This window comes from Molossus molossus, unplaced genomic scaffold (genome assembly GCF_014108415.1).
Source record: "Molossus molossus isolate mMolMol1 unplaced genomic scaffold, mMolMol1.p scaffold_m16_p_7, whole genome shotgun sequence".
Classification (NCBI taxonomy): domain Eukaryota; kingdom Metazoa; phylum Chordata; class Mammalia; order Chiroptera; family Molossidae; genus Molossus; species Molossus molossus.
Window position 1 is genome coordinate 101731463 of NW_023425401.1, and position 15114 is coordinate 101746576.

Sequence of the window (15114 nt, forward strand, 5' to 3'; positions counted from 1 at the left end):
TTGGATCATTTATTCTTAATTACATGTAGCAAGAATGTAGTAATATTCCCCAAGCATAGACCAGATTGTTAAAGATTATCTAATACAGTGACAATATGTTGAATTTTTTTCTCTGTTGCTGCTGTCAGAACTGTGCAAACTGAAAACTGATTAAATAAAACTAACGGTACTTGAAATTTAAGTAAAACTAACTGTACCTAGCACTAAACACTGAAATGAACGCTGTAATTTACATGGTTTTCTCTCCCAGGGCCAGTAGAGGGAGACTAAGACATCTGGCCTGGTCGTGTAGTGTTTCTGTAAAATTGGGGAGGGGGGAGCGGAGGCTGTATTTAAATGTCCTGCTGTCAATCAAAGGACACTTCCTACAATCACAGTCACCATATCTGCTATTAACCATGAGCAAACTCTCGCCAAGATTCAACACCAAACGGTGCTCGGGAAACCTGCTTCACCTAAAGGTGACCGCAGGCTTTCCCACAACACCCAAATAAGGACTTTGGGAGCCCAACCCCAACTAGTTTCTTTGTTTAAATGCCTGCGAATCCCTCCCACGCCGGAGTCAAGAGGCTGTGGCGCCGCCCTTTATTAGCCTCACACTTTGATTACAAAACACACGAGTCGGCGGCCTGGCGGCGGAGGCGGCCCGAGCTCTCACAAACGTCAAACCCGAAACGCAGGCGGCGGCTAGGCACAGGGTGACGCTCGCCGCCCCCGCCACCCGACCCAAAGTACCCACCGGCCGGCGAAAGTTGGCCCGCACCAGGCCCCCGGGCGCCAGCCCCGCGCCGTCTGGGTGTCGCCAGCCCCTCGGGCGACGGGAAATTTCACTCTTTGTAAAGTTTGAGCTGCGGCGCGGGGGCGGCGCGGGGGGTTTAGGACCAGACTGTCCCTTCGGGCCCCGCAGCCCACTCCATCCGCTCCGCCCCCGCCAGGACGGGGTGTACTGGGGCTGTGGGTGGGGGTCACCGTCCAATTGGACCTGCCGCCCGGCCCGGGACCCCCGGCCCCAAACTTCCGACTGGCATCTTTTAAGTCCCGGAGAGTGCCTCATCTGTTGCTCTGTTTACTCCGCGGAGCCCCGCCGGGCTGGCGCTGCCGACGCCCCCGTCCCAGCGCCCCCGGCCGAGGAAGTTTGATAAACACCCGGGGAAGGGGGCGCGACGGGGACCCGCCGGAGGAGAGGATGAGGGCGATATCTGGACACCCTGGGCTAGGCGACCCGGTCGCTGCCGAGAAGGCAGGCGCGGCGGCCAGCGGGACAAGGCGGCCGGCCGGGCGGCGACTCCGGGCCGGGAGCCCCGGGCGAGTGGCCGGGCGGGCGGGGCGGCGGCCGGGCTGCGAGCGCCGCGAGGGGCGGCGGGCCCGGCCGGCGCTCCGCCCGCCACCTGCGCCGGCGCCTGCCCCGGCCGCGTCCCCTCGCCCCGGTCTCCTCCTGCCAACTTCTCCGCCGGCCCCCTTTGTTCCCGTTTGTTGTGGCGACTCTTCGCCGGGCCGGGCGATCCCACCAGCCCCCCTCAGCCCGCTCGGCGCCCGGCGAGCCCGGGGCCCCGTGCGTCCCGCTGCCCGGGCCGGAGGCTCGGTGCCCGGGCCGCTGGGCGCTCGGCGCGGCGCGGCGGCCGGGCGGAAGGGGATGCAGGCGGCCGGCGCGGCGGCGGCGGTTGGCCGGTGGCCGGCGGCGGCGGCGGGGCTGGAGGGGTTTTATTTACCTGCCGTGGAACCAGTCCTTGCAGATATCGCACTCGATCATGAAGCGGTTCACGTCGTACGGCTGCCGGCACACACAGTACACCGGCGGGGGCGGCGGGGGCACCGAGGCCCGGCCCGGAGCCGCCACCGACACGGCTGCCGCGGCAGCTCCCGCTACTGCTCCCGCGGCCACCGCCGCCACCGCTCCGGCCATCTTTAAAAAACACACACGCTCGCTCGCTGCTCCGCTTGCCGACTGGAGCGAGCGCAGCCGCCAGCCAGCGCCGCCTCCTGCAGCAGCCGGAGCAGCAGCCGAGGAGGCGGCGGCGGCGGCTGCGGCGGCGGCGCCTAAGTGCGCGCGCGCGCGGGGCGACGGGGGGAACGGCGCGCACACGACGCGCGGGGCCCCGGCCCGCTCCTTCCGGCGCTCCGCGCGGGGCCGTGCGTCTCGCGCACGTCGTCTGGCCGCCTGCGCGCGCGCCCCACTCCCCCGGCGTCGGGCGGGCGGAGGGACCGGCTGAAGGGCACGCGGGGCAGAGGAGGCGGAGGGGGCCGAGGCTCCCTGAGGACACGCGCGGTGGCGCGGGGCGCGCGGCCCCAGGAGGGCGGCGGGCGCGTGCGAGGAGCGGGCTTCGGCGTTTCGGAGTGAAAGCTAGGCCGGGGAAGTTCCTGCGCCGCGAACCGCGCACGCCGCTCTGCTCGGAGGAGGGGAACCGAGGAAGTTAGAGCCCCCGCCAGGGCCACCTCCCGACGGGGGAGAATCTTACAGCAATTAGCAGCCGCCCCGCGACCTCCGTGGGGCCGAGCCCAGGGCTAACAGTGCTCGGAGCTGGTTATGCCCTGTTGGGGTGCAGGAGTGTATTGGGGGGGGGGGCGTTTAAACTTCGAAAACCACCCACCCGAATTCCCACCGACCAGCTAGGAAATGAAAGTGTTGATGAAGCTTGTTAGGTGATGGAGGTTGCTCCCAAGAGGAGTTCATTAATGTCTGTGAGCTGAGAGGGACCAGCCTTGAAATGTGGTTGGTAGAAAAAGGACTAGAGGAACCCCGCGAGTTTATAAATTACATGACTTAGATGCGAATGCTTTCGAGTCCCAAGTTTGGAAGATAGGGATAAAATTAATGACGGTGACACCTCGGAAAAGAGGTACTTCAAAAACCGAATAATATGGTTCATGGCATATAATAGACCACTAATAAACACTTTTGAATGAAGGATAAGATTGATAAGAATAAAAATAGCTAACAAATATTGAATACAGAGAGGTTGCCTTGGAATCAAGTACTGTACGCAGATTGGAAGGGATGTTAAGGATTATTGAATCAAGTACTTGTACCTGAATTTCAGGGACATTTCTATCACTGAGAAAGTCCCTGTGGCTTCCATCTCACCCGCCTCAGGCAAAGAACCGCTGGTCTATTCTAACCTGTTTATAATTGAGGAAAGTAAGTTGCCTAAAGTCTCAGATCTGAACTGAAGCTAAAGTTTAAGTTTCCTTAATTCTGTATCCAATCATTTTTCTACACCACCGCTTGACACATATTATGCAGGAAAAGAAACACCTGGTAGTCAGAGTTGATTACAAAGTAAATGAGCTCAAAACATATTTCTACTGGAGAAAAAAGAAAAGTGTAGTTTTGGCATTTGTTGAGAGGCATAGCGGAATGGTGGGGTGGAAGGAGCTTGCTTTATATAAGCTGTGCAGTGTTGGGCAAGTCATTCCATTTCTCTTGAACCTAGATCCTTGAAGACCTGTTCAGAGACAAATTATGAATAATAATACCTTCCATAACTACTTCACAGAGGTTTTATAAAAAGCAAAAGAGATAATGTGTTTTTGCTCGGCTGGTATGGCCTAGTGGTTGAGTGTCATCCCATGCACCAGAAGGTTGTCAGTTCAATTCCCGGTCAGGGTATATCCCTGGGTTGTGGGCCCAATCCCCAATGGGGGCATGCAGGAGACAGCCAGTCGATGTTCTCTCTCATCAATGTTTCTGTCTCTCCCTACTTCTCCCTTCCTCTCTCTCTAAAATCAATAAAGAAAAAAAGTTTTTTTAAAGAGAGAGAATGTATTTTAAAAGTACATTGTAGGAGATGTATGTTATCAGGAGACAGCACAATAGCGTGTCAGGGAAGGGGAGGCAGCCAAAGCTGTCATGATGGACACTGGTGAGGAGGGCATTCACATAGAGAAGCCACCTGGTGAGGGGCGTTCTCCTCACCTTCCTGGAGATAGCAGCATGGCCTTGGGATATCAGCATGGACAGGGAGAAGAGTACAGCCTGGCAGAGGAGTAGGCAGCAGCGGTGATGGGAGATTGGCTACATACAAAAGAATTGATCACTAAGTAAATATACAGTAACCAGCCCCCATTGTACGAAGTTTTCCTTTCCACGGTTTCGATTACCTGCGGCCAACCTCGATTTGAATATATTACATTGAAAATCCCAGGAATAAACAATTCATAAGTGTTAAATTGCACACTGTTCTGAGTAGTGTGATGAAATCTCACCCATCCACTTCATCCCGCCGGGGTCGTGAAGCATCCGTTGTCCAGCTCTTCACACTGTACAACTACCTGCCCGTAGTCATTTGGTACTATCGTGGTTATCAGATTTGATGTCTTGCCATCACAGTGCTTGTTTTCAAGTAACCTATTTCACTAAATAATGACCCTAACACTCAAGAGTAGTGATGCTGGAAATTTGGACATGCTAAAGAGAACATAAACTCTATCACAGATATGTATGTACAGTGGAGAGGAGACATAGTATATATAGGGTTTGGAACTATCCATGGTTTCAGGATATCTTGGAACATATCCCCCACAGATAAGAGGGGACTACTGTATTAAGAAAAATAGGAGCCAGATTTATCACTGTTGAGGAAGAGTACCAAATATGGAAGGATAACTAGAATGAACCTTTTGGTGGTGGACTGGTAATGAAGGTATCAATTTATTTCTGTTTCTAGAAAAAGATACAGGTGTATAAGTACATACATGCTCTGTCTACTGAGAGGGTCTGGGAGTAATAACAAAACAATGAGCACATCAAGCCCAGATCTTGGCTTCTAAATACCATTCTCCTCTTCATTTTTTTCTTCTTGGCAAAATGGTTGATTCAAGCACTAGAGAAAGTACAGGATGAGCCTGGATGTGCTCAAAGAATAACGAAGCATGTCGAAAGGACACAAGCCAACTTGTGTCCCACTGGCCAAATCTGGGACAAATTGAGCTTCAGAATTAAAAACGATAATGTATTGAATAGCATAGGAAACCATACAGATGTAAATAAACGTAAATTAAAAGTTTGAAAGGGACTGGAATATTTACATAGTTTTGAAGTATCACCCCACAAAATTCTTATTAATTACTAAGAGAATTAGAGTAATGTTATAGTGACATCTCGCAAACACCACCTTAATCAAACAAGTAAGTGCTGTCAGTAATGGGACAATTGAAATCATGCACCACCTGCTCTGGCCCGTGTGGCTCAGTAGTCTGGAGCATCATCCCTACACCAAAAGATGGCAGGTTCGGGTTCCAGTCAGGGCACATACCCAGGTTGCGGGTGGTGGGTCTGGGCACATATGGGAGACATGTTTCTCTCTCTCTCTCTCTCTCTTTCTCTCTCTCTCTCTCTCTCTCTCTCTCAAATCAATAAAAAACATATCCATGAGTGACAATTACAAAAAAGAAGAAGAAATCATGCACCACCTGATAGGATTCACTGAGAAAAATACTAGCATCATTTCAGTGTACTTCTGCTTGGTCTACTTAGTTGAGTCTCCAGTTTGGAAACGCAGCTAGTTTTATTTTTATTTTTTTATTTTTTATTTTTATCCTCACCCGAGGACATTTTTCCATTTTTTGCACAGATAGAGTGGGAGGGAGAGACAGGAAGAGAGAGAGAGAGGGAAACATCGATGTGAAAGGGACACATCGAGTGGCTGCCACCCACACGACCAACCAGGGCCGGGGACAAACTGCAACCGAGGTGCGTGCCCTCAGCGGGAACCGAACCCGGGTCTCTCCGGACCGCAGGTGGATGCTTTAACCGCTGAGCCAAACCGGTCAGGGCAGCAGCTAGTTTTAAAGGCACAGCAAGAATAGCCCAGCCAGCAAGGCTCAGTGGTTGAGCATTGACCCATGCACCCGGAGGTCGCCGGTTCGATTCCTGGTCAGGGCACATGCCCAGGTTGTGGGCCCGATCCCCAGTGGGGACATGCAGGAGGCAGCCAGTCGATGTTCTCTCTCATTGATGTTTCTATCTCTCTATTCCTCTTCCTTCCTCTCTCTCTAAATAATCAATAAAGAAAAAAAATTTTTTTTAAATCAGCAAGAATAAAAACACTGTGAGGAACACAGATCTGTAAGAGAAGGTAAAAGAAATTGCAGACACAAAGATTTGACCTTGAGAAGAAAGGAATGAAGGCTAGAACTCGGAATAATGCCAAAATCTTAGTGACAAGCTTCATGCATAGTAATTCAGAGCATATACTTGGATTCCATAATCTCTGTGACAACTTACTAACTGCTGAGTTAGCTTCTCATTTTAATGGGGATGATAAGAATACCTCACAGGGCTGGGTGCATTAACTGAGATAACAAAGTGCTAGCCACCATTCTTGATAACCCATATAGCTGTTGGCTATAATTATGAATAATTATCTATCTGTTTAAAAAGAACACAAAGGCCTGAAGAGCACCTAGAGAGTTAGGGGAAAAGACTAGGAGAGTCTTATCCCAAAAACAAGAAAGGGAGAGAATTTCAGAAAGAAAATTTCTGGAAGAAAGACGCCCAGCTGCATGGCAGGTTGGGGGGCAATGACTGTGGGACTCCCTCTGCCTTTCTTCTTTGCCGGCAATCCAGTTCCTGCAGCTCTTTCTTAATTGTCATATCAAACCTAAGCTGCTCTGTTGTTTGGTTTTAACATTCCACTTGTCCTTAAGCCCCATTTCTCTGAAGAGTAATGCTCCAACCTAAAAACTCTGTTTTCTGCTCCTACCAGTATTTTTCTGTCTCCATGACCATGTCTGCCATTCTCTTCCTTAATATTCCCTCTCCTTCCTTTTTCTTCAAAACTGTTCAATATGTATGTATATGTACATATGTACACGTGTGTGTGTGTGTGTGTGTGTGTGTGTGTATCCAGAGAGTCTCCTAAATGCTCCCGGTACTCTGCCCTCATCCCCCCCCCCCCCCCCCGCCAACCCTTATCTAATGAGAGACCTTGCTCATGGGTGTGTGCCACATGTGTGGACAGTGTGGGAGAGGAAAAAAGTTGATAGCTTCAGTGTTAGACTCTCCTTATAAAAAGCTCCACCTGTGCCCAGTCTAACCATGAGAAAAACATCAAATTCCAATAGAGGAGCACTCTACAAAGTACCTCACCAATACTCCTTAAAATTCTCAAGATCATGACAAAGACAGAAAGCCTGAGAAACTGTCACAGCCAAGAGGAGCCTAAGGAGGCCTGACAAGTAAATATTATCTGGTATTCTATGCCCTGTCCTGTTTGGCTCAGTGGTTAGAGCGTCGGCCCAAGGACCAAAGGGTCTCGGGTTCAGTTCCGGGCTAGGGCTCGTACCTGGGTTGCAGGTTCAGTCCCCAGCCCCCATCGGTCAGGGTCATGCACTGAGGATGTGTGTCTCTCTCTCTCTCTCTCTCTCTCTCTCTCTCTCTCTCCTTTCTTCCCTTCCTCCCTCTCTCTCTAAAAGTCAATGGAAAAATGTCCTCAGGTGAGTATTAAAAAAGAAAAAGTAATCTGCTATTCTAGATAAAATCCTTTAAAAGAAAAAAAGGACATTAGATTAAAACTAGGGAAATCTGAATAAACCATGGGCTTTAGTTAATCATAAGGTATCAATATCAATCCATTAAATTTAACAAATATATCAGACAAATGTAGGATGTTAATAATAGGGGGAAACAGTTACACGTATATGGGAACTCTGTACTATCATTTCAATTTTTCTGTAGATTTAAACCTGGTCTGAAAAAATAAAGTATTTAAAGTGGAACAACAACGTTTTATCTTTCAGGTGCCTAGAGCTTAGAACTATGGCATAATCATAAATGCTTTAAATGTGTATATTTCTTTTGTCTATCAAAACACTGTTGTGTACATTACCTACAAAGTCTTTGTGTTTAAATGCAAACCAATAGTTATGCAGGGCACTAGGTCATGGTTTCCCATTCCGAGTTCTAAGGTACCTCGATGCAGTTTGGGAAGATATTTCTGGTGGGGTGAACAACATATTGTTAATAATGATTAAGTCTAGAAAATTACGCATGTCTGTGTATGTGTGTATGTGTGCCTGTGATTAGCCTGAGGGGTTGGCTAAATATTTAAAAGTAAAGTAACATACTCATCCACCCATCCATCCATTCATTCATCTTTGTTTAGTATCTACTGCATACATCTGGTAGTTGCTGAGACTACAGGGCTAAAAGACACATTCTCTGTCCTCAGGGGCTCTCACTGTAAAAGAGATAAACAGTAAATATAAAATTGTAACACAATATTTTAAGTGTGCGTTGGGGAAAAGAAACAAAGAGATGCGGCAACACTTTGGAGGAACATCTGATCCAGACTGGGGTTGATCGGGAATGTTCATTCCTAAAGGACAGACACTGAAAGAAATCCCATGTCTTTCACCATTCCTATTTATGAAATAGTTAAAATTTTACTTTCCAAGCAGTATAAGGAAGTTTTACTCCCATCTCAAGTAGAGTTCAGATATATAGAGGTAGAGACACAAGGTGTTTGGATTTTTCAGATTATAAGAAGCGAACCAAAATAATCAAGGTAGTACTCAGTAAATGAGGTTGAGGTGTGTGTCTTTAAAGGGGACTGAATGAGCCCTGGCCGGTTTGGCTCAGCGGTTAGAGTGTTGGCCCATGGACCAAAAAGTCACAGGTTCGATTCCAGTCAAGGGCACGTACCTCAGTTGCAGTTCAGTCCCTCACCCTGGTCAGGGTCGAGCAGGAGGCAACCGATCGATGTGTCTCTCTCACATCGACGTCTCTTTCTCTCTCTCTCTCTCCCTCCCACACTGTCTGAAAATAAATGAAAAAATATCCTTGAGTGAGGATTTAAATAAATAAATAAGTAAAATAAAGGGGACTGAATGAGAGACAGTGGAGAAATCTCTAGTGTATCAACAACCACATGTATTAAGCACTCAAGGCAGTATGTTAAACAATATAGCAGGCATAAAGAAAAAATGGATAAATGGCTATAATAGAAAATCATGGATGAGTTCTTAATATATTTTGTTTCCATTCTGATCTCCAGCGTGATTCATCCTCCTTTCTGATTAATAGCAATCAGCAGTTGCCTGTCTAGTGTGGCTCAGTGGTTGAGCGTCGACCCATGCACCAAGAGGTCGCCGATTCGCTTCCCGGTCAGGGCACATGCCCAGGTTGTGGGCCAGATCCCCAGTCGGGGGCATGCAGGAGGCAGCCAATCGATGTTCTCTCTCATCGATGTTTTTCTCTCTCTCCCTCTGCCTTCCTTTCTCTCTAAAATCAATAAAGAAAAAAAAATTTTAAATAGCAATCAGCAGTCACTCCTAGTGTTCAATAAACAAATATTTTAAAAATGCAAAGAATCTCTTTCAAAGTGAACCCAAATGACATAATTTTTTGTGACCTGAAAATTGCAGCACTAAATATATCTGTAATGAGTTCAAATATTGTTCCTTGTCTTTAAATTTCTGATATATTATTTATACACCTTTTTACCTATGGATAACCAATTTAAAACTTACAAAGTCTGTAGATTTAATTAAATTGTGGGTCCTGCCACTTAATTTTATAGCCTCAGATTTATTCCTTTATAGGTCCTAAGTAAGAAATTACCATTAAAACCAAAGGAGATTTGAAGTTTTCATTTTGTTTTATAAGTGCAAAAAAAAAGCTGCAAATTACCACCAAATACCTTTCTTCCTAGTATAGGAGATAGCTTCAAATTCCTAGCTATCAAATTTGCTCAAGTGTTTAAAAATAGGAATTAATATACAGTTAGCCTTAATATTCAGGGCCAGTTATGGGAAAGAAGTTTGCATCCCCATCTGTTTGAGAAAGAACAGGTTTAAAGATGCTTTTAACAAACACAGGGGAAAACATTATCTTAACATGTAGCAACAAAAATAAGTTGGGTTAATAAGACTTTACTGAGGTCTGTTTCATGTAAGGCACAATGCCGAGCGGCATGGAGAAAATGAAAAGAAATGTACAAATGGTTCCTGCTTTTAAGAGACTTATAGCCCGGCTGGTGTGGCTCAGTGGTTGAGCGTCGACCCATGCACCAAGAGGTCACCAGTTCGATTCCTGGTCAGGGCACATGCCCAGGTTGTGGACCAAATCCCCAGTGGGGTACATTCAGGAGGTGGCCAATCAATGTTCTCTCTCATTGATGTTTCTGTCTCTCTCTCCCTCTCCCTTCCTCTCTCTCCAAAATACATTTAAAAATTTTTTAAAATAAGAGACTTATAATTTACAGAAGTAAAAACAGTGAGCAAAGGGTTAACCATGAGGTACACAGGGCCCTGAAAAGCCAAGGTTTTCTGAGGACTTGGAGAAAGGGACATCCAGCCCAGAACAAATACAGAATCGCAGCACAGACGTATATAAAAGGTGTGAGAGAGATGAAAGACGCAATGAACTAGGCCTTGCCAAAGTAAGTGAAGGACAACTGAAAGGACTCTTTAATCTATATTTAGAGGGAGAAAAAGAACAAGGAAGGTGTGGGCATGAAGCTTGGGGCGGATGGTGTAATATTGACAGATGATAGAGCAAAATTGCTCAACAGCCATTTCGTTTTTATCTCTCTTATCAGAAGATGTGTTTGAGCTGGAAAACGCTCTCTGCTAAAAAAGATGGCATGTGAGGCTAGGGTATTGATTTGACCCACTTATCTGTAGCAGGATTGGGAAGACTAGAACGGTTCTCTATCTGAAACTAGACTTAGCTCCCCAATATGGGAGAGGCAGGGGAGATTGGTGCTAGCGAGACAGACCCAGGACAAACGCATGAAGGGTCAGTGTGGCCAAAGAAAACAGTAAAGCCAGATGATAATGCCCAAAAAGCTGCTGGCAGTGGACCACACACAAGGTAGGAGAGAATGAAAAATAAAGTTAGTAGTTATGTGCAAGAGTTACTGTAGACACTTAATATACATTCTTTCATTTAATCCCTGCAACCATCTTAATAAGAGTAGTAAGATGAGCCTTGGGCTTTTCTAATGTGAAAAATAAGACTTGCCCAAGGTTATGCAGCTAGCAAGAGGAACCGGTGAGATTTGACCCCAGCTCGGTATGACTTCACAGTCCATGTCTTTCCTCCAGATCAGCGATGGTCAATCCTTTTCATCTCATGGCACACAAAAACTAATTACTAGAATTCTGCAGCACACCAAAAATATATATTTTTTGCTGATCTGACAAAAAAAGGTATAATTTAAAAAAAAATTTTTTTTCTTTATTAATGTTAGAGAGAGACAGAGGAAGGGAGAGGGAGAGAGAGATGGAAACATCGATGAGAGAGAACACCGATTGGCCGCCTCCTGCATGCCCCCCACTGGGGATTTGGCCCACAACCTGGGCATGTGCCCTGACCAGGAATCGAACCAGCGACCTCTTGGTGCATGGGTCAATGTTCAACCATTGAGCCACACCAGCCGGGCAAAATGGTATAATTTTGATTCATTCACACCACATGTCTATCGTTGTATTGGCTATTGTCATTTTTTTAATTTTTATTTGACAATCTAAGCGAAAAGAGGTCAGTGCCCCTGACTAAATAATTAGGTACTGCATGTTTTAAAATGCCTTGCGGCACATCGGCTGAAATCGCGGCTCCAGATGCTGAAGACAACTCAATGAGGAATCCAGAGGGTACTGAGTCAAGAACAAGAGGCTTCCACTGGCATCAAGGAAGCTTGTGAATGGCTGCCAGGGCCCCATCATGGATCTGAGGTTAGGGGTAGGGTGACCTTCTTGCAAGAAGACTGGCAAGAACAAAGTTAGGTACTCAGCCTAAGTTGTCTCAGATGTAGCAAAAGAATGACCTAATAGCAGGGACTAGGACAGAGGGCAGGAATTCCAAGTACAATTCAAGGAAGGATGACTTGATGCTGAGCCGCTTCAGTACTTCCTGCCAAGATTCATGCAACGTGGGAGAATGGTAAAGGGGAACCTTGGGATTACAGCTGAGCAGAGGCCTGGAGAGTGATCTGTCAGATGGGAAAGGGGACAGAAGGGTGGAAAGACAACACGAAGGTCGCCAGGGATTAAGAAATAAAAACGGATAAATTGCTTGAAATGGTCTTTTTAACATTAGGGGAGAAAATGATGACTATGACAGATATATTGGAGCTTTAGAGGAAATTTTAATAACTATCACTTAGAAAAATAAGCAAATGAAAATAAGTTGATTTTAACTTTAGGACAAACTAAAGTTGTAAGAGAAAGGAAAAATCAGAGACTACTAGAGGAGTTCTGTAGTGAATCCTGTGTAAGCTCTGGTTACTTTTTGTTTTGGTAATATAACTGTACTTAGAAGACAGAAATAAAGAGTTAAGTCCTCAATAACAATAACAGGAAGTCTGCCCTGGCTGATTTGACTCAGTGGTTAGAGTGTCAGCCAGTAGACCAAAAGGTCTTGGGTTCAATTCTCGGTCAAAGGCACGTACCTGGGTTGCAGGTTCAATCCCCAGCCCCAGTCAAGGTTGTGCAGGAGGCAACCAATCAATGTGTCTCTCTCACATCGATATTTCTCTCTCTCTCTCTCTCTCTCTCTCTCTCTTTCTCTCTCTCTCCTTCCCTTCCACTCTATCTAAAAATCAATGGAAAAACATCCTCAGGTGAGGATTAACAACAACAAAAATAAATGTGGGAAGTATCTCAATAAATGTTTAAAAAATAAAATAAAATAATAGGAAGTCAATAGGTGATATCCAAAATTGAGAAATAGCCATATAAGGAGTCAAATAACAGAAAAGTGGCTAAAAGAGTTCAAAGTAATACACCTGGCTGGTGGGGCTCAGTGGACTGAGTGACATCCCATGGATTGAGGGGTCCAGGTTCGAGTCCCGGTCAGGGCATATGCCCAGGTTGCAGGCTTGATCCCCAGTAGGGGGCGTGCTGGAGGCGGCCAATCGATGTTTCTCTTTCACATCAATGCTCTATCTCTCCCGTCCTCTCTCTCTAAAAATCAACAAAAACATGTTTTTTAAAAAGAGTTCAAAGTAGTTACCAGTAGAGAATGGGTCAGGGTGGCGTGGGGGGTAGGGGAGAGCAAAGGTGTAGTGCTGTTAACAGAGGACTTCTTTTTACATTGTAAGTCACTACATACTATTTGATTTATTACTTATATCCGTGTATTATTATGACAAACTTGCTAATTTTTTTAAAGCCGATGGGATTTGATTGATTGAAAAAGAGAATGGAAAGCCACACCAAAAGTCATTGTGGATCTTCCCAAGAAAGCTTCAAAGAAGCTTCAAGTTCTAGTAGATACATGTAAAGAAAAGGAGTGAGCCATGAGACAATCACCAGGACAGCTCATTGAAGAATTTCTGAACCAATGGAGCAGGGGGACCCACCCCTCTCCTCCTCGGAAACCGAGCTGCTGCAGCAGTGGTTTTGCCCTAAGCTGGTTTTCAGCTTCTTAAAACCCACATTGCTGAGCCCCACCCCCAGAGTTTCAGTGGGTGTCGGGTGGGGCTGAGAATCTGCATTTCGATCAAGTTCCCTGGTGATGCTAATGCTGCTGGTCTAGGCCGGAAGGACGCTAGATCTGTTCTGGAAAGAAAATGGGCCACGTGCCTAAAGAGAGCCTTAAGGAGGATGCTCATGGCTGAGGGGAACGCTGCAGAGCTCAAGGTAACTCTGGCCTACACAACAGATGCCAGGAGGAAGAAGGAAGAGAAAACGGAGGAGCAAAAGACAAGGACAGAAATACACTGAGGTGCTATTCTCCCAGAATAAAGCCCTCTTACTTTAATAATCGCAAAGTTCCCCAACCTGCCTGCCTGCTGCCCACATGCCTGACCCGGAGAAGGCTGGTAAACACTCCTCGCCCAGCTACCGAAACCACAACGAGGGCTCCCATTCAAGGAAGAACTGTTGTTCAGCTGCAGCAAAAGCCCGAGCCAGCTACTTACTGAGGAACGAGACAAATAGTACAAATGTGAAGGGACAGAGAGGCATGTGAGGGAAATCAACAGCATGAAAGGACTAAAATGAAAAACAAACACAAACAGAAACAACTCACCCTAGAGGAAGGATAGTTAGGAACCTAAGAGAAATACACTTTTTTTCTTAACTCTAATGAGTTAGCCTCAAAGAAACTTGAAGGGAAATTTCAAGCAAGAAGAGCAAGCTGCCAGAGAAAAGGAGCCTTCAGAGTTCCTTCAGAGTTCTTCAGAGTCTAAGAAACCTAAAAATTATGACTGCCGCCCTGGCCGGTTTGGCTCAGCGGTTAGAGCGTCCACCTGCGGTCCGGAGAGACCCGGGTTCGATTCCCGCTAAGGGCACGTACCTCGGTTGCAGTTTGTCCCCGGACCTGGTTGGTCGTGCGGGTGGCAGCCACTGGATGTGTCCCTTTCACATCAATGTTTTCCTCTCTCTCTCTCTTCCTCTCTCTCCCTCCCACTCTATCTGTACAAAAAATGGGAAAATGTCCTCAGGTGAGAATAAAAAATATATATATATATATATATGACTGCCAAAGTGTAAAAAAAAAAGTGAATGAGTGGAATAATGAATGAACAAAGCTAAGGGCCAAATTAGTGATCTGGAAGATAAACCAAAGGACATCTGCAGAACATTATGCAAAAAGTCAGAGATAAAAGATATGAGGAAAAGTGAGACATAGAAGATAAAGGAAGTTCAATATCCATCAGATTAAATTTCCACAAGGAAAGAAAACAGGGAAGGAAAACAAATCAGAGGAAAAATTCCCTAAGCTTAAGAATGAAATAAATAATTTCAGAGGGAAAGGGCTCCCTGAATGTCAAGCCAGAGCAATGTAATAAGACCCACAGCTAGATGCACTTGGGGAAAATCCAGAATAAAATTCAGGCCCAGACGGTGTGGCTCAGTGGTTGAGCATCGACCCACAGACCAAGAGGTCACTGGTTCGATTCCTGGTCAGGGCACATGTCCGAGTTGTGGGCTTGATCCCCAATAGGGGGTGTGCAGGAGGCAGCTAGTGGATGTTTCTTTCTCACGTCAATGTTTCTATCTCTCTCTAAAAAAAATCAATTAAAAAAAGTTTCCAGAATAAAATTCAGATAAAAATATGATATATATGTATATTGAAAGTTTCCAGAAAGAAAGCATGTTACCTGCCAAGGAATAAGAATCAGTTGGACTCCAGACTTACCCACATGGCTAGATGCTTGAATGCCT

General features: G+C 46.3%; 1 protein-coding gene across 1 annotated transcript in view; it reads right to left on the bottom strand.

Annotated features, from left to right (window-relative positions):
• Positions 1–1918, bottom strand: part of KDM7A (lysine demethylase 7A) — a 76719-nt gene extending 74801 nt beyond the window's left edge. Inside the window, exon 1 of the mRNA XM_036247138.1 lies at positions 1710–1918. Within this exon, the coding sequence (XP_036103031.1) occupies positions 1710–1903 (194 nt within the window). The 5' untranslated portion in view covers positions 1904–1918. The remainder of the gene's footprint in view (positions 1–1709) is intronic.
• Positions 1919–15114: the final 13196 nt, after the last annotated feature.